This window comes from Melanostigma gelatinosum (genome assembly GCF_949748355.1).
Source record: "Melanostigma gelatinosum genome assembly, chromosome: 10".
NCBI lineage: Eukaryota > Metazoa > Chordata > Actinopteri > Perciformes > Zoarcidae > Melanostigma > Melanostigma gelatinosum.
Window position 1 is genome coordinate 19654482 of NC_136643.1, and position 24880 is coordinate 19679361.

At 43.6% G+C, this 24880-nt stretch overlaps 1 protein-coding gene across 2 annotated transcripts in view; it reads left to right on the forward strand.

Annotated features, from left to right (window-relative positions):
- Positions 1-24880, forward strand: part of epha3 (eph receptor A3) — a 103199-nt gene that overhangs the window by 13331 nt on the left and 64988 nt on the right. The window contains exons 3-4 of one of the 2 annotated variants that reach the window (XM_079276732.1): positions 344-355; positions 1197-1857. In XM_079276732.1, coding sequence (XP_079132858.1) covers positions 344-355; positions 1197-1857 — 673 coding nt within the window. Of the gene's footprint in view, positions 1-343; positions 356-1196; positions 1858-24880 lie in introns of those variants that run through there. The other variant, XM_079276731.1, reaches the window with a different exon arrangement.

Below are 24880 nucleotides of genomic sequence, written 5' to 3' on the forward strand. Positions count from 1 at the left end.
CCACTTACCCAGAAAGCGTCTCTCTCTCTCTCTCTCCCCCTCTCTCTCTCCCCCTCTCTCCCTCTCTGAAGAAAGCACTGCTCATTCAGCCATACATCCATTGAAATAAGTTGAAAAAGCATCAATTTACACATTTAGGCCCATTCGTTCTAATGACTGTCATTTTAACCACAATGAGCCCAGTGTTTCAGGTGTTTGCCCATTCATCATCGCTCCGATTCAGTGTTGATTGGCCTGGACAGCGAAGCCAAAGCGCATGATCAATGAGTCTTCCCGCTGTGTTGAATTCAAAAGGAATGACCCCGCTTTCTTTTTCTCCTCTCCTCTCATTGCTTTCTCCCAGTGGAGGGAAAATGTAAGACAGACACGAACGTCCGTGGTATACACTCACATCTGTCTGTACTTCGTAGCTTCTGTTTGTTTCATAGTGGATTCAGCACGTTTCCTTCAGTAACCGTAGCTCTGTGATGCAAATAACCAGCAGCTTGAAAGTCCTCATTTGTAGAGAAAAGAAAAACATGTTAGTAAAAGGGTGGAAAGAAACACTATAGGATTTTGCTAATATTTAACAACAATTAAAGCAGCACAAATGTATTTATTTCGAGATGGGAAATCATACTTCATGGTTTTTCTCAGAGGTATTTTCACAGTGCTCTGGAAATTTGGCTCAGGCAGAACGTTTGCTTTTAATTAATTTTAGTAATTTACAAGAGATCTGGTAGTGTGATTTTTCACCCTTAAGTGTTTATTAGATGCTTAGTATTCAGCAAGAGTGAATCTGAATCTAAATAATTCATCTGCAAATGCTTACAGGGTGGAGATAACCTTTTTTTTCTCTCTGCTACCTACCCCTCCTTCCCTCTATCCTCTTACTTCTCTGCTCCAAATTTCCTCTTTCCTACCCCTTCCTCTTCAACTTTCCTCCAATGTTTTGGAAACCCTATTTTTCCTCTACTTCCTCTCTGTCTCCTTATATTCTTCCTCTTATATTCACATCTTTTTTACTTCATCTTTTTCATAACTTTCTTAATTTTACCTTTCCTTATCTGCCTCCTCCATCACCCCTCCTCTTCTTTTAACCTTAAATATTCCCCCTTTCTTCTCTTGCATGTGATTCTCTCTCTCTTGTTTGTTGCTCCTTCTTGTCTTCCCATATTTCTCTCTCTTCCACCTCTTCTCCTCTCCATCTTTTTCAGTGGGAGGAGATCAGTGGGGTGGATGAGCACTACACTCCCATCAGGACCTTCCAGGTCTGCAACGTGATGGAGTACAGCCAGAACAACTGGCTGCGCACCAACTGGATCCCTCGCCAGTCGGCCCAGAAGATCTACGTGGAGCTGAAGTTCACCCTGAGGGACTGCAACTCCATCCCGCTGGTCTTGGGCACCTGCAAGGAGACCTTCAACCTCCTGTACCAGGAGGCAGACGACGACCAGGGAAGCCACTTCAGAGAACACCTGTATACTAAGATTGACACTATCGCCGCTGATGAAAGTTTCACCCAAATGGACCTCGGAGATCGCATTCTCAAGCTTAACACTGAGGTTCGCGAGGTGGGTCCCATGACCAAGAAGGGCTTCTACCTGGCGTTCCAGGACGTGGGCGCCTGTGTAGCTTTAGTTTCAGTGAGGGTTTACTTCAAGAAGTGCCCTCACACTGTGAGGAATCTGGCCTTTTTCCCTGATACGGTGCCCATGGACTCCCAGTCACTGGTGGAGGTCAAAGGCTCATGTGTCAATCACTCCAAAGAGGAGGAGCCTCCGCGAATGTACTGCAGCACAGAGGGGGAGTGGCTCGTACCTATTGGGAAGTGTCTATGTAACCCAGGGTACGAGGAGAGAAGCAAGACCTGCCAAAGTAAGACAGCTTCTTTTTCCATTTTTCTTCATGTGTTTTACTCCTCAGTTCTCGCATACTTCCTTTATTTGTCCTTTTTTCTGTCCTTGTTTAAATTACTGTGTGATACAATGCAAAGTTTCCCAAGGCTGCAACGTGTCCGATGAGAAGACCGTCACACTTAATATCTGTCAGCCCAGAACCTTTAATGTCTGATACCCAACCTTTGTGTGTGTGTGTGTGTGTGTGTGGGTGTATGTGTGCACATTGTATGTGGGATACCTTCAAAAGAACAGTGTCGCTGGACAGTTCGTGTGCTTTTCCATGCGTGTGTGATGCGTTATCCAGGTCTTTGAGCCACATGGTGCAGCGTGCGTGAGTTCAATAGTAATCTTCTGTGTGACACATCATTAGCTATGGGAAGATCTTAACCAGAGTACCAGGGATGGGACTGATAACCCAGAAGAAAGGAGTGGGCTGGAGTGGATGGTGAATCATAGAATAGCTGCGGCGATGGTTGTGGGTGTTGGTGGAGTCATGAATGGGTAGACATTGGAGCCTGGAGATACTCGATCTCACCCTAAAGTCTGTTGTCACCTTGGAGGTGGTTGCAAAAGCCAAAAAGTATATTACGTCTGGCTGCCTGGCTTTGCCTTTCATTTTCAAACCGTCTGTGACATCATCATCACACATGCTTTTCAGGGGTATTTATTTTGAGTTGTAGCCAGTTGGGTATTGGAAAGAATCAAATTGTTAGAAGTTACTGAATATTTTTTTTTGTCTCTTGGTGCTAGAGAGCAGACTGCTCTGTGAAACACTCATTACCTGAGGGTTCTACCAACAGATAGGGCTGTTTCCCAGAGAAGCTTTTTATTGCTGGTATACTTGTTCTTTGACTGTCCTTGTTCCTCTTCATTTCACTTAATGCACCTCAACTACTTAGACGTTACATAAATGATGCCCCTTGGCAACTTCTACATCCCCTTTGGGATAAAGCAACCAGAGGGTTCAAAGGTTAAGTGTCACAATGGGCCTTTCATCATACCACATAGCATCCTAGTGTGATTAAAACTCACTGTGGAATGGGTTATAATAAGCCTCCCAAAAGTACGTTTATTTTGGCTTTATCTTCATAAAGGGGTTCATGAACACAGACATAACATAACTAGATAACTTAGCAAAATTAAATTTCCTGAAAGTGGCTTCTGCGGCCAGTGCAACAGCTTTCTTCAATTACAGTTGCAGTACTTCATCCGTGTTTCTCTGCAGCACGATGTTTTGCGTTTGATTCAAATACATGTTATATGTGAAAGCACATGATCTATTTAAATACCTCGGTACCTAATGTAAAATGACAACAGCAGTGGGAAATACTTACTTACGTCATCCTCCACTGATATCCTTCTGTACATTTTCTTCATGCTGAAGAGAGGACTGCATGTGCCATGAATCCCCACCTTCTCTTTGTGTGCTTCACTTTTCTCAGCTTGTGCGAGCTCCTCACTCTGGAAGCCAGATGCAGCATCTATTTGGAAGCAGCCACATTCTTCATGCGCTGCACTGCAGCTGTTCCACAATGGGTTTAAAGTTCAAAAAGAGTATGAAGTAGGAGGAAAAAAAGCAGTTTGTCTTTCGTTCTCTTAGTTCTGTAGCTGGCCCTATAATGCTCCTATATGTTCATCAACTCCGTCCTCTCCAGGGCCATGCCCGGTGTTAATTAAAGATCAAAGGCAGTCTCCCAGGTCAAGCCCCTGCTGTCAGGGCCAAGGGAGGCGCTTTTTCTGGGGTTGTTGACTGCAGACGAGCCGGTCTCACTGTCCAGATGCGAGGAGGAACTTTGTTGCAGCTGTTGGATAAAAACCTTATATGTGCAAAATGTAAACATCGAATCTGTGCCATTTACTTTCCAGCCTTATTTTCTCCTGAATAAAGAGGTGTTGAACACCGTAAAAGTCATTAGAATAGCTCTTAATTGGAAGTTTCCCATGTCTACATGCCATTTGAAAATCTTTATCCAATTGATATTGATAACTTAAAGGGAAAATCTTGCTATAGCATTTCATACAAAATGTTTGCACCTTTAATCCACCAGTTTAGCCTTCGCGCCCACATTTGAAAAGGACAAAAAATGTAGATATGAGAATAGGATAATATGTAGACAAATGGCAGACCCCTGTCCCCCTTCGTATCACCCGCCTTTTACTTCCTGTCTCTCTGTGAATTGTGTGAATGTTTGGATGTATTTGACAATCTCTTATTAGTTTCAGAGAGGTCTAATGGACTCTAATAAGGTCTTATGTTACCCTGGAGTGGGACAGCTGCACCAACAGGCCCCCACAGCCCCCGTGTGCAGCCGTCAGGGGCCCCAGCGCGCTGCTCGCTCTCCAGGCCCTCTGTGTTAACAGATAGATGAGTGCATGCGGGTTAGGTCACCGTACAGAGAGATAGCAAGAACGATGAAAACATATTTACAGTGGGAAAGGAAAAGCTAAGACCACAACATGAATAATCTAGTAATTACTGTAAACACGCAGGCTGTCAGGCGACAGCAGCAGAGTCGATTTAAGACCCGGAGTTTGGATTGGGTGTTGTTGGCTCTGACTGTTCCAAATCAGATATGGATAGAGCACCTTCACTGAATATTTCATGCTTTGTTTTCTTTGACCGAACGCCTCCTAGCAGCATCTTCTGTTTACCTATGTCTCTGCTCTATGAGTGTGTATGTGTGTGTGTGTGTGTGTGTGTGTGTGTGTGTGTGTGTGTGTGTGTGAGAGAGGAGGAGAGCAGTTGCCTTTGTTTACGCAGACTCCGAAGAGTGTTTAAGGGCTTTAATAGAATACACTCTAGTATTAGACTGTCATTATCTTGCTGGCTGTGTGTGTGCGTGTGTGTGTGTGTGTGTGTGTGTGTGTGTGTGTGTGTGTGAATAGCCAGAAATGGTTGTGAAAGCAAGGGTGGTTTTTCAGTGGCGCCTTCAAAAGAACACACACATTCTGTCTGGCTTTGGCAATGGGACACTGTGTGCGAGCTGCCGTTATGAGAGTGTGTGTGCATGTAGGCGTGTGTGTGGCTGATGGCTGCGTATACATATTTCACAGGATTCAGTGTGTATTGCTGTGAGCATATTTTGATATGTCATCATCCTTATCAGAGCAGATGTCATCAGATCTTTTGTCAGGGTGAAACTCCGTGAGTGGATATGGCGTTTTTTTCCGACTGTACGAGGTGAATGGACACGTCAGTCATCGTCTGGATTACTGTGTGTTTTGTGAGCGGGCTTCGGCCTTTCCACAGAGAATGTGAGGCCAGATTTAATCTCGCTAAGTCAGTCTTTCATCTGTCATTAGAACAGACCGGAGCAGGTGAACTAACTCCTATCTACCATCAGTGTGAAATTCCTGCAACCCTAATTTGATCCTAAAACAGCAAACGGATGTCTGTCTGTCGAGTTTGAGTGTGTGTGAGTGTGTGTTGCAAATGCACGCAGCTGTTCTGCTGTATGCTGCGTAGAGACCCAGGTTTACATTCTTACTGGATTTATCAAGACACACAATCCCCAAACTTGCCAGCACCATAATGCTTATTATAATTTCACATATACAGAAAATCCATACACACAGACACAGGGACATGAGCCTGAGTTGCTGGTTTTAGAGGGATTACTTACCATCTCTTATTAAAAGTGGAAGAAGAGAGAAACACACTCAAATACATGTTATTTTGCCAAGTTTCAAGGAACTATAGAGTAAAGATTTATTTGCTTCCTTGTAGATCATTTACACTGATGATACATGTTCTGAAATGATTTATTTTTGATGACAAATAGCAAGGCCTTTCTCTCCTTGTTTACTTCCTTTCCTTCTTTCCTTCTTTCCTTTCTCTCTCTCTCTCTGCTCACCCCTGTGGCTGATGGTCTTGGCCGTCGGTTCAAAGCCCACCGTCCATCGCATGTCGAATGTTTTATATCACTCCTCACTCTCTAGCTTATGTGATTTAGCTGCTGTCCTCATGCACAGACATGCTTGCCTTTCAAGCAGACACATTATACATCTTCCATTGGCTTTGCCACGCAAACCTGCCTGGACCAGACCTGACTGGACCAGAACTGTTCAGCGTCAAAGCTGCATTCAGCTTCAACGATGAGTGGCGTGACTTGCTGAGATGTTATCGGTGTAGCTGGGACTGAGTTTCTATCTCGATTGCAGCTGATTGTTTTGGGTCGAGGCAAAATGGTGGAAACCAAGTGCAGCTTGTGAGGAAACTTCATTCCTGGCTTCGATTTCTGCTTGACATATTGATCAAATACCCATTCAGGGCCAATTAATGAAAGCAGAAGAGATCCAGCAGCGCTGTAGAATCCCGATGGTTATTATTAAATGTTCCTTCTTATTCTTCTTGTTCCCCACATTGTTTTTTGTTCCGTGTTTTTTGTATATTTGTTCTGCCAGACTGTTGAGGCTGAGTGCTGTGAATTCATGGAACTATTGGCTCTCCACTGGTCGCTTGGAAGAACTCTGTTTGTTTGTGTTGGCCATTATACAACCGCCCGACTCTCCACAAGAACATGTCAGTTCTACACACACACTCTCACACACACACACACCGTCACACACAATACCAGATCTCCTAAATTACAATGACAGTATTTCTAATCCAGCAACAGGGTAATATGCATCACGTATTCTTTTCTCGTCTTCTTTTGTTTCCAAATATGTTTTTGCAGAATTATATTTCTGTGTGTGTGCATTGTAGCCTTTATTTATTCAGTTCACAGAGTTTCTCTGAGCCATTGTTCCTGTTGGGTGTTGAGCTCCTTATCGAGGGGCGCCTCCATCTTTATTGTTGAGAGCCGGTGTTACTCATATACACATGTTCAAAGCCAATCCAGGCAATCATATCAGTTCATGCCGTCCTCTATGTGTGTGTGTGTGTGTGTGTGTGTTTGTATGAATGACGTATTATACTGTAGATGCTGCTCTAACGCTACTGTTCCATTGCATCAGTCTCCTCCTCTCTTGTCAGTTTAGCTTAGTGTGGAGGCCTTCTCCGCTGCAGCCTTTTGGCTGTGCACTGCCTGGCGTGTTGCCTTTTTGGAGCTGAAAGTGAGAGGAGAGACTAGAAGAAAGGGCAAGGCCTGGATTGAGTGCTCCAGTGAGAAAGATCTTGAATTATGATGTTAACGCCACATCATACAACATTTGCTGAATGTAAAAGAACAGCAGAGAGCGAGCGAGAGAGAGAGAGAGAGAGAGAGAGAGAGAGAGAGAGAGAGAGAGAGAGAATTGATGGCTGGAATTTATCAAGCATATCTTTGGGATTCTTTTTGGGAGTCCATATTCACCTCATCACATGTCAAGTTGCATTGCAGTGCGTCCTCAGTTCAAGCTGTATCTATTTGTGTTCATTTTTAATCCATACCGTTTCCATCGCGGCCCAAAATTCCCTCTAGTGCTGTTTGACTTTTTGAGGATCTCCCATAACCTTGATGTGCAAAAAAAAGAGGGAAAAAAAAACCTGTGCTAATTAAAGCATACCGAGAAGCCTGCAGCAATCATACCGACTCCCTCTCCACAACACAGCAGCCGGGGGGGGGGGGGGGGAGCGTGAAGGAAGGGAGAGTGAAAAAGAGAGAGGGAGAGATAATGAGCATAGTGTTAATTAGAGACACCATTCAGCTGGAGTCCAAAGGTGGGAGTTACTCACTAAGCAAGGAAACTCAGCGATAATGTTGTATTTGCTCATATGGTATATGCACATCTGTGTGAAGAGAGAGGAGGAAGAGAGACAGAGCACATTCATATGACCACCATGCACTCATGAAAGACTGCATGAGTGCATGTCTGTTTGCATCCCTTTTAAATCAATTCTGTATCTCTGTGCACACTGATAGCGTTCTGGTGCAGTGTTGGCGTGGATGTCAGTGTGTGTGTATGCCTGTGTGAGTTTGTTTGCTGGCATACAGGGCTGAGGAGGAGGCTGCAGCCAAAGATGCAGGAAAGGTTTGTTCATTCGGGGTATTATTGCCTGTTTGCTTTTCTCTTTATGGGCCTTCCAGTGCAGGCCGGGGGTGGCGGGTGAGCCCGTCACCCCGGGGCCCTGGTGCTTTTAGGACTTCAAAGCTGTTGGTAACCACAGGCTCAGGAATTCAACTTAACACACAGACAAATACACCCACACGCACGCACACACCCACGCCCAACCAGGCATGTGCCACGAATGGAGGGACAGATAGATGGGGTGTTTATTTGTTGGAGAGGCCCCTGCCAGTTGACAAGCCCACTTCACAGTGATCCGTCTTTGTGTGTGGGTGTGTGTGTGTGTGTGAGTGTGTGTGTGTGTGGATACTTGTGTGGGTTTTGTGTTTGTACTGTACACAGAGACATGGTTTGCAATGTGCAGGCAGTATGGATATGTGCATGTGTGTGTGCTTCTGTGCATTTCCTTATTCTTAAGACTGACTCACGATCACCGTGGGACTCCCAACATTACTACTGTGTGCGTATGTGTGTGAGCTCGTGTTTGTCTGTGGACAGGCAGGGACAGAGGGATGGACGCCGCGGGAAACATGCTGTCTGACAGACACAGTGGATGTTTGGATGCGCATGTAATGTAACAGGGGAGTGAAGGAAGGGAAGGGGAGAAGGACAGAGGAGTCCCTCCATCATCATTCCTGATAGATGAGACGGAGCAAGCCGGGGAGGGAGGTGGAAGAGGGAGAGGAGAGGGGGGAGGTGGAGGCAAGAGAGAAAGAAAGCGAGCTGTCACTGGGATATAGACCCCCGCTGAAAACTCTGTTTCTTGATTTGTAACATTACCGCTTTAAATCAGCATCCACAGAGGCTAACATGTACGTTTCTTTTATTTTTCCGGGGGTTTTTTTCAGCATTGCTCCACTGATCCTTCACCTGAGTGCATTGCTCTCAAATGTTCCAGTGAGTTGGCTGAGAAAACAAATTTCCACCACAACTTGAGCACTAACCGGTCACAAGGTATGATAAATCACCATCAGACGTTTACTAAAGTCAATACATATTTAGCTGTTCCTAATCAAAGTCTAATGCGACAGTGATTTGAAGTCATCAGTCAACCCCGGTCTCACTCCCAACTCGTCAAAGACAGGTGGTTGGTCCAGTGCCTTTCAGCGTCTCATGCCGAAGCAACGCGCTTTCAAATATGTGGACGGGTCAAACAAACACAAGACTTCTGTCCTGTCGTTAGTCAGTGAAGTTAACGGCAACCATGCTTTTTTTCCCTAAATCTAACTAATTGGTTTTGTTGCCCTTAACTTACTTCTTTTCTTTTGAAAAGATGCTTTGCATGTGAAGAGTGGAAACTGACACGCAATTCCTGTCATTTACAAAACTGATGATCGATAGATCGTCATAGTTTGAAGCTCGGGCCACTAACCAAGCGTCGCACGTGATGAGTCGAGATTGAGAATGTGTTGCATCAACGGGGCTTGTTCCTCCCAGTTTTACATTTAATTTGCATAAAACAGATGAAAACATGAAACATTAAAAAACTGCTTTTGAATAGATTCATTTAATAACAATAAAAAAAAACATTATTTTTAGGGCGACCAGCCCCGTCATTTATTTTTTGCAATTAACTCTAGTGACTCCTGCTGGTCTACAGCATAATCAGCAGGTCATCTGCATTTCACCCTTTTTCTCCTCACTTTATATTACCACGTTCTACTTCTATCAGTGTTTCACTTCACACCTGTCTGTCCTTTAATTTGTGCTTTGCTTTGATGTCCACCTTCAGCAGGGGACGGAGTTTAAATAACCATTGAATACAGCCTTAACCTGTCAAGAGAGCCTAATTATCATACTGCTGCGACTCAAACTAAAACTACTACTGTAGGCAATATATATATTCAATGTAAGAATATATGGCATGCTGTATGTAACTCATGAATAAAACAGGCCTACTGTCTATCGATCGCGTCTGCTGCCCTCAGCTGCAACCACATCCAGAGGCTGCGGCTGTCATGTGTCTCACTTATCTAAACCCGGTCCTGTATGCATGCATAGTGACATTGCGAGTATAGTTGTCAGAAGGGTCGTCTCGTTGTAGTGCTGCGATGCGTTCAGTGAACAGAGGACTCTCGGTGTCATTTCAGTTTGAAAAACCCCAAGCGTCACCACATAAATGTCTGTCTTCAAGCAGCTGTCTGATCGCGCTGTGCTGCTACATCACAGATGTCAGCATAACAACCTTTCCCGTTTCAACAAACAGTGCACTCTTTAATGACAGCCAAAGGAAAGCAGGGTCTTTTTTCAACACTTTTGAGAGCGAGGGCACAGCATGGAAGTCTGGTGATGCTGCAGTGAGGCCTTAGCCAGTTACCACACAGGCAGTAACCATTGATGTCGTGACACGTTAGAACTGCTGCACTCAGACATCTCACTCACGGTGACCTTTTTTGGAGATTTCTGATCACTTTGACAGCACCGGCACTTTGTTCTTTCGCTAAATTATGTGACACGAATCAATTCAATCATGTCAACCCACTAAACATGCTGGAGTGTATCGGGGGATTTTTTCCATGCACATTTTATCCAGTATTTTAAATATTTTATTCCTTTATGTTTTAAAAGATCAACATGGTGTTGGTAATACTCATGCACAATATATCGTTTTGACCAGCCAGCAGCATACTAATGCAGCGCAGAGCGTAGAAAAAAAGGGAACAATACACGAGATATTTATATTTTTTGTCAAAAGTTAACTATTTATTTCTATACAACACTGACTAAATATAAATAAAAAAGAAAATCTTAGTCAACTGGTCTATGGTTTAACCTTGGCTGCTTTTTTTATTTATTTCTTTATTTCTTTTGGTTTGTTTGTTCCCTCGTACCTGTGTCTGCTGGTGTTTTGTTGACCTTCCTATCCTAACCATGGTGTGTTTATTGCTTGCATCTTCCGTCTTATTCAGAGAGAGAGAGAGAGAGAGAAAGAGAGAATAAGTGCACAGCATAAGTGTGAGAGACATGTCTGTTAATATCTAAGCAGAGTGTGCAGAGGTGAGGAAAGGAAGGCAAAGTGCTTACCACAGCAGGAACCACTAACACACACAAAACCACACACATACACATTGTGGTGCGGAAATGTGCTTTAACTTGTTCTCTGCATTCATTTACATTTGCCAAATCAATCCTCCATAGACCACTCATGCATTCAAGTGTCCTGCTGTCTACACTTATCCATTAAGACATCATTTCCCAGAGTTTCCACCTGTATGTACATTTCGCTCTGGCACAGCCTTGGGGTGAACTTGCTGCCTGTCAGTAGCGTTCCCCTCTTTGGCCGAGAGCGGGCTGGGATGGATCAAAGGAACCTGGTCACAGGCAAGTTATAATTGGAATGAAAAGCTGTGAAAAGGCTGCACTGCACTTTTCAGTTCCAGTTCCAGGTCCCAAGGTTGTCAAATCTCTATTGCACTCTTTTCCTGCACTCTTTGACAGGATGTATCCTGTCGGAGACTATCTGACAGTGTGGGGTACCAGGGCCGTTCCAATCTATTTGGACTTCATACAGTAAAAGAAGTCTATTGGCATCAAGTCAGGTTTGTTTATGGTGGAAGTCGGACTGTGGCCAAGATGCACCTCGTTCCCTTCTGTTTGTAATATTAATTTTACAGATCTGGACTTTTCAGTTCAATTAAAGATGTCATGAAGTTAATCACCTGCACGGCTAAGGGTTCTTTACTATGGACTGCTCCACCTGCTACCTGGAGTTTGAGGGTAAAAGCTGCAGTGTGAGCACCATTTGTAGTGGCCGTGGTGACGTGAGAGTTTACCCACGAGAGCTGTTTGAGTTGCAGGTCAACTTTTGTTGCGACCATCAAATAGGACCTCAGCTTGAGCTTGTGTCGCTGTGGAGACAAGTAGCTGGAGTGACCTTTCTTTTTATGGTTTCACTCTCAGCGACGGAGCTTGATTAAAAGAACACTGGAGTAAAGATGTGCCATGTAGGCACAAGGCACAAATGAGATCCAAAAGTTATTGGGACACCTACAGTACATCAGCTGTAGAGACTTTATTCGTCTCTGCTGGCTCGGAGGCACTGGACAAAAACATACATTTCCCATGAATTATGCAGGGCTGCACCTCCTTTAACTGCAAATAAATGAAGCCATCCAAAGTCAGTGAACTCCATTCACTCATTGCTAAAACACACACCATTACACAAACAGAAACACGATAAAGTAACCAGTCTCAAGAGAACTTATATCTCAGCCTGGGCCCCTGGTGAAGATTCACTGATGTCCCAGAAAGTCCTGTCTCTCTGAAATGATCCATAGACTCAGACTTCATGCATCCTTGACTCTCCCTACTCCCATATTTGACAGAGATAAAGGATAAAGGTCCCTGCACTCATTTATTACATACTCTAGCCATCCCTATCCCCCCTGCAAGAAGCAGAGTGGTGACATTTTACCTCCGGAAACGGCGGTTGACTTGGAACTGGTGTCAGATGGAATAACATGCCCTCTGGTGTGTGCAAGTGTACTTGTGTGAATGTATGCACCCGCGGGATAGAGAAAGAGGTCATTTGCGTGCCAGATATGTACTTCTGTTGTGCATGCACGTGAGTGTGTGTCAGTTTGTGTGCTGATTAAAAGCAGTCAGGCCTCAGTGATCAGGCCTTTAGCTGTCCCTGCACTCTGAATGCCAAACACAGCAGAGAATGCCCAGAGCAGCCAAGCATGCAGACTGCAACGCTAGACCACACCAGACAACCTTAACGGTCTGCAGCTGTGTGTGTGTGTGTGTCTTTGCCCACTTCTGTGTTTGTCTTCATTTCCATCTTTGACCATTTCATGCAATCTGGATGAGAAACATCGTTTGCATCCAATGCCAGTTTCCAGCATCAATACAAAACACGGTATTGAGTGTGTTTGTATGGAATTGTATGTGCGTCGAAGGCTTTCGCCATTGTTGTCAATAGTGAATAATGCAATTCCTTTGCATTTGGAAAAAAAAGTTACAAAGAATACAAAGAAAGAAAATTTACTTTGTTGACCACATTTTTTGAATGTATATCATGTACAAAAAATCTTATTTTTTAAAATAATTTTGATGGAAAATACATAAACATTATCTTTGGTGGCATTGTCCTTCTCTCCATACACACATCTAATGAGTTGTTTATTTTCTGGTTTACCATGAGTCATATCTGTACCTTCCTTGGTGCTCTACATGTTGAATTAACATGCATGTCACATGGTAAATGTACATGTTATAAAAAAATGAGTAATTTCCTCATCATTGTGCCTGTATTTTAAATCTGCTGCTCTTTACTTCCCTATTTTTGAAATCTGATTCAAGTCCCACAGCTGAATGCCTAAGTAGATGTGGTTTGTTTTATTTGGAGACTGCTGGATCTCAATGGTGATGTTAAAGCTAATGGCTATGAAAATAAAGTTATATTGTTATTAGATGGGTTCATGATATCAATGAGTTGTTGCTGGTACCGTGGCAAGCTATTGCAGCTCATTATTCTCAGTTAGCCCCACATCCTCCCTGTAGGCTTGACCAATACCACCATTGTCTGTCAACAAGTGTTTACGCTGCCAAAAATGTTTAATGCTACTCCCCTTAAACTAGAGGCCTCTCTTTCTGTCTTTGTCCAAGTCTCTCCTCTTGAAGGGGGCTGGAATAAAGTATCACTTATACCAGGATAAAGGATCCAACCTTTAAAGGTTGAGGGATACTGTGGAGATGAGCACTGACCTTTCTTACAAATTACACACTCGCTCACACATTCTCTCTGTCTCACACACACGCACACAAATATGCATGGGCGGTTAGAAGTGGCCTGAAGACGAGCAGAGAAAAAATGGCAGACAGCGGTGTCCAACAAGATTACTGTACTCATCATCCACAGATTTCCCACCTCCTCCAATTCATTTCCCTTCATCTCTCCCCTGTTCAAATGGATTGCACGAGGCATTTGTCAGGGTGAAGGGAGCGCGGCCCACGCCTAACGATACAACCGACCAATTTTTCCATTCCTTCCGCTCCGCTAGTCTTTTGCTATCATGTGTTCAATTTCAGCACCTGGAGGCAATGCCAAAGTGCAAAACCTTGAGGAATGTTAGATAAATCTCACTGATTAATGCAAAGACCCCGAACAGATTCCCTGCTTCTCTCACTGGTTTTGTATTGCTGTTGGTGCAAACAGCTTTATTGATGTGGACCTGGATATCAGTTTCTCCTCCTCTTATATGTTTTTTTTTTGTATTCAATCACTACACAATAAATAGCCACGTTTCATCTGGTTCAATCTGAATTACTTAAATAAACATCGGTATGAGACAAAAATAATAATAATAAACTTCTTGGGCGATCACAAATTCCGATAAGAGGCCGAATGTTCACCACTGATTATTTTGTGTGTGTGTGTGTGTGGGGGGGTTGGGGATGACAGCTGATTGCCAGGGGTAATTGAGGTGTGTGGTATTGATGAGACCCCCACTCTAATGAGCTTTAGCCAATTAATCCATTGATTTACATGTAAATGGCTCCTGGAAGGTTACTGGCTGTGGCTGCCGTCTGCATGTACTTACCATGCTAATATCTTGCTGAGTGACACTCTTACACACATGCAGGAATGTAGGGGACTAAAAGTGTGGGAGAAAGAGACATGACTGCTCCATCGTTGATACATTGCTCTGCATCTCATTAACAGCAAAATCAGGTGTTAATTGCAGTGCCATACATTAAGCACTGGAGTGCACACCTTTTAATTACGGAGCAAACATCTTTCATCTTGTGTGTCAATCTCCCCCCACAACTCTGCCTAGCAGTGTATCAGGAGTGTTTTGTTTTTTCTCAGTTTAGTCTATTTTTTAACGTCTTTACCAAATTATTTATTTTAAAAGAGAAATTGCAGTGTCGTTTATTTCTGGTATTAAGATAAATAATGCGTTCTCTATTGCTTTTGCATCTCCTCCTTGACAACAGTACATTTGTGTGGAAAACAGCAATTTCTAGGAGGCCAAATAGGTAAATTATGTATTTTCTACGTGTATTTGTCTGCCAACTGTTTTTACACAGGCCCTGAGTTAAGGACCAATTAAATATCGTGGATTTTTGTCCGTTTTCACATATAAAACCAACTTTAAGCTACTTGTTGGGATCTAACAGAGTGCTGGAGAGTTGTTCAGTGTAGCACTCTTCTAGCTTCTCAGTGATTCGTTTTTTACTCCATATGAATTTTGAAGTCCTCCTTCACGTGTGAGGATGCCGCAGCACAGAATGGCTCATTCTGGTTTGCAAAATAATGGTGTCTTTAAAGTCTTTCACCTAAAACAATGCGTAAATGCAGAGTTCTGCTATCAGCCAGCTAACTGACTAGGGTTCAATGTTAATTACCAGTGTGATCAGCTTAACTAAGATACTCAGTAAATTGTCCCCAGGTGGGGAAAGAATAGGCTATCTTCATTTCACATAGCTGCAGTTGAGCTAATTATGGTGGTGTGTGTGTGTGTGTGTGTGTGTGTGTGAGCGAGAGCGAGAGAGAGAGTTGATTTGGGCTTGGGAAAGGTCTTTTTGTGTATACAGTATGTGGTGCTTAGCATGAGCTCATTGGTCCAGCGTGCATATATTAAGTTTGTATGTATGTCTGTGTCTATGTTCATGCTGATTTCTCGGTGGGTGTGTGTGTGTGTGTGTGTGTGAATATGGTGCATCGGAGAGTTTTGGTTGCTTTTTCACTGTGTCTACTTTGTATGTGTGTGTGTTTGTACATTCAAGCAAAGCGAGACAAGATTTGGCCCATGCTAAAACATGCAACTTCCAAAGCCAACATTTCTGTTAAGTGAGATGTGCTGTTTCATAATGATGCCATCTATCACTCCCTTCATCTCTCCATTCCTTTATTCCCAAACTCCGGTGACCATCACCGTCTCTGTGGCCTCATTAATTCAGCCTGCTATTTAAGGCCCAATAAAAACAATAAGGAAAGAGAAGAAGGGTTCCACTGGCACGAAAGACGCTTCCATTGCATGGGAGAGATGAGGAAAAGCCTGTTGAGTCAGATGGGGCACACCGCATCACTTTCAGTTAATTTCACTAGATTCTTAACATCTGGTGAGATGTTTTCATAAATGCAGTATGTTCTTTGACACATCACAGCTAGCCGGACCTATATTTCAGAACACAAGTGGAAATCAAGCCCACCTCTGTGGACTGACTTAGGAATTGGAGAGATCAAACTGTGTCAGTAAACCCACATGCTAACATTGTCGGACTGTTGGACTGTCCTTCCTACACTGTGCGTCCTACGCGGTATTTAGCCTCAAGAACCCAAGACTGCAGGACTCTTCTCAGCCAGTGAACGATGGTAACCTGTGGCTGCTGTCAATGAAGAGTATGTAACAGACACTACGGACTAGTCTATAAGGGCTTGTAACATGCTGCTGTTGGCTCCCTTCAGGCTTATAACATGGGGCCACATGAGGCTGCATGGAGCTCAAAGGAAGGCCACTCACACATACTGTTATCAAGCGTAAAGGAAGGCTGTCTGCTCCGTGTTTGAGCAGTAGAGGATGGGGGGAAATGAGATGTAGAGTATGAGTATGATTGCGAACACGGTGCGGCTTTCATATGTTTGCCTACACATAACCACGGCATATTCTGCATCTGCCTCCAATGAGGACCCTTCACCAGGTTTCTTTTTAATGATGGACTGCTCTGGGTGACTGTTATTGGGGAGAATGGGGGTTATCACTGTGCTGCAGAGTGGAATACCATGTGTGCGCCCAGCAGGAGAACATTCCTTCTGGCCCCATGATTTCCTCAGGTCATTCATGCAGTCCTCATCCCCACTGTAATGGCATTGTCCTGTGGCTCAGCCGCCCCGCCAGGCCCCCCACGCTTCAGCCTTTGGCCTCCCTGACAGCACTGCCCTTCAGCTGCCTGTCATCCACACCGAACCTGGGGTGGTTGATGGGAGAGTGGGAGGGGTCAAGAGGCTGCAGCTGTGGTTACTAAAATGCTTTATTTATACAGTATTACCTTCATTGTCTGCAGTGTCTGATGAGAGCTGAATTCATACTTGTAGTGTACATGAAGTGTGCAGCGCAATTCATTAAGTGCTGTTTCCAATAGCATGCTAAGGATGAAACATTTAACATGACAGCAGAGAAAAGGTGTAATCAGTTGCATTGAACCATGAAATGGTTGAAAATGATGAACGATTGCATTCAACAGGAACTTCACTTCTGAGGGCCAGCATGCTTTTCACACCTGGAGAGCCGAGAGCACGTTATATAGCCTGGCGCTTCGAGTCGCACCCTATTTGTGTCTCAGCTTTTCGTGGAGTTTCTATTAACGTGGCAGTCACCGAACAAAACATCACCGCCTTCTAGCTTTCGCTTGTCTAAATGTGGACGCCGTCTGTTGGTTGATTTTTGTGTACATAAATAAACATGGAGGAGTTTGTGAGAGCCGAGCAGCGGCACACAGTAGCCAGCGCCTCATAGGAAGTGAGTCTGCTGCATTGACTGAGTGGATGTATGGAATGAAAGCAGAGGAGGAGGGACGGCATCTGCCACTACTCTTGAATTCAACAAAGAGTGTGCATCTTTTCTCCAAGCGTCTCTCTCTCTCTCTCTCTCTCTCGCTCTCTCTCTCTCTCTCTCTCTCTCTCTCTCTCTCTGTCTCTCTCTCTCTTTCTCTCTGCATTCTGTGTGTGTAAAAGGGGCTTTTCATCATTATTCAAGGACGGGCTGATTAAAGGTGATTAAGCCCTGCCCATCCATCACTCTCGCCTTTCAGCCTGTCACTGGCCCCCGTATTAAGGGGGGACACCATTGCATGTATGTATATGTGTGTGTGTGTGAGAGAGAGAAAGAGAGATCTTTTTTTCATCGTTTTGTGTTATTCCAAATCCTCGCCATTTCACTAATTGCAAATAATGTAGAAACAAATAGAAAGAAACAATATACTCGGCTCCTTAATAATGGCCTTTAATACTGAAATAATACGCAAAAGCATTCAAATTATGGTTCAAACTTAAATGGGCCGTGGCAGTCCATTCTTTACAAGACTCCTTGGCAACCCTATGATGAATGTCCACTTTCTCCCTTGATGAATTGCAGCAGTGAGAGCCTGTCTTGCTCTTGCCATTCCTCATAACATTAACCTACAGTGAGGCGAACCAATGGCGCTAAAACGAAGGGATAATCTTCCTGAACAAGAGTTTATTGATTGCTTTTGCTGGTGTCCTATTCCTGTGGACAGTTGGGACAGTTTGCCACACAGACTGTTCGCCTGTCAACATATTTTTTTACATAATGCAATCGTAATATGATTTTGATAAGGATTGGCAATTGTGACTCTTCCTGTGGCGGGTAAAGCTTCGGAAGCAGCATGTGGACCATCACAGGACACTATAACTCTCTAGACGGGGCGAGGCAGGTTTCACTGCAGGTTTTACAGAGTGTTGAGTTAAGTTTCACTGGCTGTGGTCAGGGAGGAAGCCGGGGAAGACAAAGACTGGCCAGTATTTATATTAAAAGGCCAATATCACTTTGACAATGTGAGCCAGCTTTGGTTTTAAATACGTTCTTCTTTGATCAGATGGGTGTGTTTGGGTGTGTTTGTGTGTACACACAAAGTAGATTGTTCAGTACATATGACCACACATCCTGTTTTACAACAGCCATGAATGATAACAATAGAATAAGGCAATGTGCGAGGCGAACAGTTCTCATTGCTTCAGCGTATCATTTTGGCACAGGAGGTATGTGTGTGTGTGTGTGTGTTTGTGTGAGCAAGAAAGACTGTGTGTATACTGTACATCAACTCTTGTAGGATCTGTAAGCATTGCTTTGGGAGGATGACTACTAGAATCTGGTGATTTAACTTTTGTTTCCCGCTGCGATGAGCTGGGGCTCCACAGACTCCCGCCAACACCAGCTCTACAGGGCGCCACACAGGAAATACACTTCTGCTGAACCTGCACTTCTCCAAGAGCCTCAACCTCACTTTCACCAAACACCCACAATCCGCAATCCACCACACCCCGAGGGCACACACTCGCAGAAATGAAAGTTTAGAAAGTCGTGACTGAGTCATTCCTGAGCAAAGGCAATACGTGAATCTGATGCTAAACCAAATTATTTGGATCTATTTTGATCATACTTTTGTATTATTATCTCAGTTTGTTCCATTTGCACACCCTCATACTCTGTTCCATACGTTTTGGGTGATATTATCCTGGTTAATATAGGTTAATAAAGGTTTAAGGAAATTAAATGCATATAATTGTTGTGTTCTTAATCCAAGTTAATCCATTTTAAGGACAACTGTGAAGATGAAATGCAACACATGGCCACTCTATGACACTAGATGCACATGCTGCTTAGATCCTGCCAATGGCTGCAATTATATTTCAGCTATATTTACATTGTCGATTTTCTTCTACTCCACTCCATGTTCTCAGGAGTGTCTCTCATCTGAAAAAAAGTCTTCATGTATTTAATTGTTGTAGTTATTTTTGTTATTTCTAATTGGCCTCTAGTGCGTTGTTTCACAAAGCTATATTGGATCTCTACAGCGTCCTTTGTGGTGTGTGTGTGTTCTAAGATTAGAACAGAAAGTTAGTTTTGAAAGGACCCATTACTATCCAGGCCCATGTCATCATCAGTGGTGACTCATCGCCGCACACACTATTCACACACAAATGTTGCTTACACACTCAGCGGGCTTCTGAGCCTGTGGTTGTGCTCAGTATTCTCTGTGTTTTATTCGATCGTGGCAGGGTTGCATTGCTGTGAACATATGGATGATATGTAACAATGGATGATACTCATTAGCCCTTAATATTAATTTGTTGATTGTACCATTGCATGTGTGTGTGTGTGTGTGTGATTGGATGTGCGTTGCATACGGTGCTCAAGCTGAGGATGATGGGAGAGGCAGAGGAGGATCCACAAGAGAGTTGGGGAGGGGGGTAAGGCGAGAGTCTTGATGTGTACTTGGATTGTGCCAGGATGTCTGACTCTGTCTGTGGTTCACCTGCGCTGGTCTGTCACACACACACACACACACACACACACACAGACACACACTGGGTGCACACATGCATGCATTAACACACTTCCAAGGGCATAGCATGTATATATTCCTTCCCTCTTTCTCTTTCTCTTTCCCTCTGTCTCTCTCACACCCGCACCCTTGCATAACTTAAACTTAAACCTAAATCTGAATATGCTGATTTGTACAAAGGTTGATATTTTTCGCTATGACCCAGTAACCGCTACCGGCGGTTCTCTCCCCCCCCCCACCCTCTCAGCAGTAACACATGGTTGGGCACCCTGTGGTGATGTGTGTCAGATGAGGAGTGATTTAGCACTGCTCTGCCCCAACCACTGCTGAGACACCTGCCCCTGGAATCCCGCTGCGCACACACACACACACACACACACACACACACACACACACACACACGCACATATTTCTATGGATTTGTACATGTGCACATGACAGACTCACCTAATACACTGATATTGCCTGAGGAGACCCCATTTTGCTATTTCTGCAAAGCATTGCATTTAACCAGCTCTCAGTGGTTCATGAACTAGGAAGTTCAGTTATGAATTCCTGAATTTTCTCTGCCCACTTAATCTTTTCCAGAGGGACCCAATGCATGCTGGGACTGGAGGGAAACACCCTGAGCGTTCACCACCAACACCAACACCACATGATCACATTCTTACTCGAATCTAACCAGAACATAAAACCCACACTATTAGCTATTATAGACCCAATAAGCATTGCACTGTAGCCAAACATAATGCCATATACCATCAATTACTGTAAAATAAGATTATTTCAGCCATGTGCAAAGACTTGTGTCTTGTGTGCTTTCATTCATATTGTAAGATTGAGCCATTATAATAAGTTATAATAGACAGTTAAAGTAAAAAATCTCTTATTACTGTACGACAACAGCTCAATCCGTCTCACTTTAAGGCGCATGACTTTCCAGTCTAAAATTCTCCTCTTTCGTTTGCTCTCACGGACGAATGTCACGTTACTGGTGAGCATAACAAGGCATCAAATGAGATCGGGCGAATTTGAATGCTCATCGCTGCACGTGCATGGGGCTGCGACATTGGCATGAAGCTGTGAATGTGATTATTATTTTGTTGTATGAAACCCTGATCAAATCGCCTCTCATTTTATCCCCCTGCGGCATGCAGGAGAATCCCATTAGCCACTTTGGGCTGCAATTCTTAGACCTTAACAAATAGATTCTGACCTTCCCACCTCTGTCAGAGATTCATAGGGTGATGTTCACTTTCAAGGTGAGAACTAATGAGATGCATGTCAAATATGTGGTTGTGTGTGATGTAATGAGCTATGGTAAGGTGTTGGAATACTATCTGTGAAAAATGAAGTGGCATTAGATGAGAATTTTAGCTGCAGAAATCAAATCCTGATGCTTCAACACACATGCATCCCTTACAGGCTTTGTTTTAATGAAATGAAATGCATGAAAAAAACAACAACTTTACTAAGAGTCTTCAAAACGTGAAGAAACAGCTTTAGCTTCAGTGGAACAATGCAAACCTAAAGAGGATACAACTGTTATGGATTCTAGCCCTGTTTGTAGCATAGTTTATGTTGTCTCCTGTAGCAATAGACACAAACCAGATGTTGGAATTTCAGACTGCAGGGAAGCAGTGTTGCTGTTTTTTTTTATTTCAGAATGAAATCATCTCCAGTCCAAACAATAATCTAATAAGACATTCAACAGTAAAATGTGCTTATCAGATTTGAGTTAAGGAGAGAGGGCAACACTGACATCTGTTTATCAGTGGAGATAAGCCCAACGATGATGTGAGGAAAAGGAGCAGAAAACAAAAGCCGGGAGTTGTTTGAACCAAATGTTTGTATTTTCCTTCAGTTTTCACTTCGTCCCAGCATCCGTTCTCCAGTGGAGGTAGTCCAGACCCCAGTGACAGTAACACGGTGGGCGATCCGAAAGCCAGAATGTCATGTTGTCTGTCGTGAGAGGAGCCTGGGGGCTCTTTAGCATATGGCAGCAGCCACGTACTGAGGCGTGTGTGTCGGTGTCAGTCAGTGTATGCATATGTGTGTGTGTGTGTGTGTGTGTGTCCTTCAGCCGTCCTCAGGTGTTCCAGCAGTGAAAGTGGTCTTCCCTAGTGGGCTTTACTGCAACTCTCCACCCAGACCTCAGCAGGCAGAGTAGCTTCTCTCTGACTCAGTGTCAGCAACCATATGGACGCTTATTCATCTGAATTACATTAGACACTCAAAAGGACCTCAAACTGGAGTTAGAAAACAGAAGTTATATCTATAAGAGATCAAATGTATGAGTTTCTACACATAAAAAAAGCACTGTATAGAACAAAAGTGAAATGTTTGTTATACGTACAAGCAATATATTTACAATGGAATGAGAAGAAATGCAGAAATATATGAATAGACTTGTGGAAAATCTTCTGAAATAGCAATTACATCATCACTAAAGCTCAATAAAACCCCAAATGATGAATTGAAAATACTTTTATTTCATTAAAATGTTGCGTTATACTCGCTTACAGTTAAGAGTCTTTGGTTAATAGACTGTGTTTATGATTTGATAAATCGTATTCAGTGTGTTAAAACAATAAATAGTTATTGATTGGGTTTATGGGCTGTCTTGCATCAGTGTGAAAAGTGCCCAACATCAAGATCTTTGTTTAAGTCTTTCCGATTGAACACATTGAGGGAAGTGGGTCACCGTCATTGTGTGTGTGTGTGTGTGTGTGTGTGTGTGTGTGTGTGTGTGTGTGTGTGTGTGTGTGTGTGTGTGTGTGTGTGTGTGCAGCGCTGTAGATGGCCTACTTTCTCTTAAAGTAGAGAGCATGTCCTCTCTGGCACTGGTCAATAAAACTGTCCCTGGGCACAAAAAGAGGACCTGGCACACACACACACTCACACAAACACACACATAGACACATATTTACTTGTTGTTGAAAGATGCTTATGAAATTGGAATTACTATCTAACATATAAATCTGCTGGTTGCAGATGGAAAACCAAGCAAGAGTTCCACATCAACGTTCCCATACTGGCATGGAAATGGTGGCATGGTTGCCACCGGCTACTTTTGTCACACATGGGATTATGGTACAATGGTGTGTCCGGCTCTACATCACCAGGATGACGACAGCTAGTGTGTTTGTGTGCTTGGTGTACATGGCTGTTTATCAGTTGCATTCAAAGCAGCACAATAGTCCTGTAAAGGATGAGTGGAGGCAAATGGGTCTCAGGCCGGTGTGGTTGTGCAGCGTGCGTTTCCAAGGCATGTAACAGTGGAATGTGCATGTGTGTGTGTGTGTGTGTGTGTGTGTGTGTTTGGGCAAGCGAGAGGGCTTTAAGAGGTCAGTGTCATCTTCAAACACAACACAATGCATATACACACAGATACACACACATCGGCCTACTAGTGTGTTGGCTGCGTGGAAATGTTTACAGTGTATTGGTACTGAGTGTGATGGATCAAGACAAACGGGTTTATTGTTGGTGTGTGTGCACGGTTAGTGTGGGAATGTGCGAGTGTCTTCTTATCTTTGTGTTTGGGGTATCCTACTCTCTCCCTCGCTCTATCTCTGCTGTCAACCTCCTTCATCCTCTCTTTTGTCTCCATCTCCCAATCTATTACACCCACACACAGTTTGGGGTGACAAAGTTATCAATATGTAACTTGAACAGATGTGTAATGAGGACAGATACATTTGTGTTTAGCCGATGTGCGTGGTGAAGTTCTATCTCCTTCATCTGAATTATCATCACCTCAGTGTGTGTGTGTGTGTGTGTGTGTGTGTGTGTGTTTGAGGTGGTTTGTCCTGGATTTTCTTACTGACCTGGCTGATCTCTGGAGTGTGGATGGTGTAGGAAACAGTTATTACATTATTGATGGATACAGCAGGGAGTTGATCCATGCCTCTCTGTATGTGTGTGTGTGGGGGGGGGGGGGGGGGGGGGTTTGCAGTACTTGCCCTGTCTTGCCCCAGTTTATTGTCCTTCACATAACAGCAGCATCTCTCTCTCTCTCTCTCTCTCTCTCTCTCTCTCACACACACACACACACATACACACGTACACTCTCACACACAATCAATTCATTCAACCCGATTCAACACTGTTTTTGAAATCTCCCTAAACCTGCAATTTAAATATCTTGACATGTGAGTCTTGCCCCTCAGTGTTTGTATTAGATTCAAAGGTGTCCCAGGCTGATTCCAAAGTGCAGCAGCTCAGCAAACAAATATATTCGAATAGACGTTATCTGATGTGTTGATCCTGCTAATTTCCCCCTGCACTGAGCAGAGCTTTTGTGAAAAGAGAGGGGGAGGAAACAAAGAGTTTAGTGATTTTCATCATCAAGGTTAGACTGAAATAGGATGGCAAATGTTTGCTACTATCAAAATAAAATGTAGTGCATGCAGACAGCAAGCTTTGGACAAACTGCTTATAGATGATTGCACAACATTAATCACTAAAATGCTCCTCATCTAGTCGAAATCATTTTGCTTTTTTATGTTTTTGGACAATATAGTGAGAAAGATGTATCATTTCACACACAAACATATCGCAGGTTGCTTAAATCATACAACCTTAAGGCACACAAACCACACACACACACACACACACACACACACACACACACGGTATCTGGTCTGTTCATATGATAATGTAATTGTGTGGCCTGTAGTGTTTTTACTTATAAACATGTATTTCCTTTCTGCTTTCCTGTCTGCTGCAATCAAAGTAGACCTTCCAGATCTTTCACTTCTTCGTCTTCCTCCTCCTCCTCCTCTACTCACATCCACCTCCTCTAAATCCCTTCATAGTCTTCTATTTCCTTTCGTCCTCCTCTTATCCTCCTCATCAGGCTGCTTTATTATGCAAATCCGTGTTGGATCAGATCACTTAATTAAGCTCTTCTGTGCCCGTTTGCGCTTGCACTCACATGCACGAAACACACTAACACACAAACACATACACAT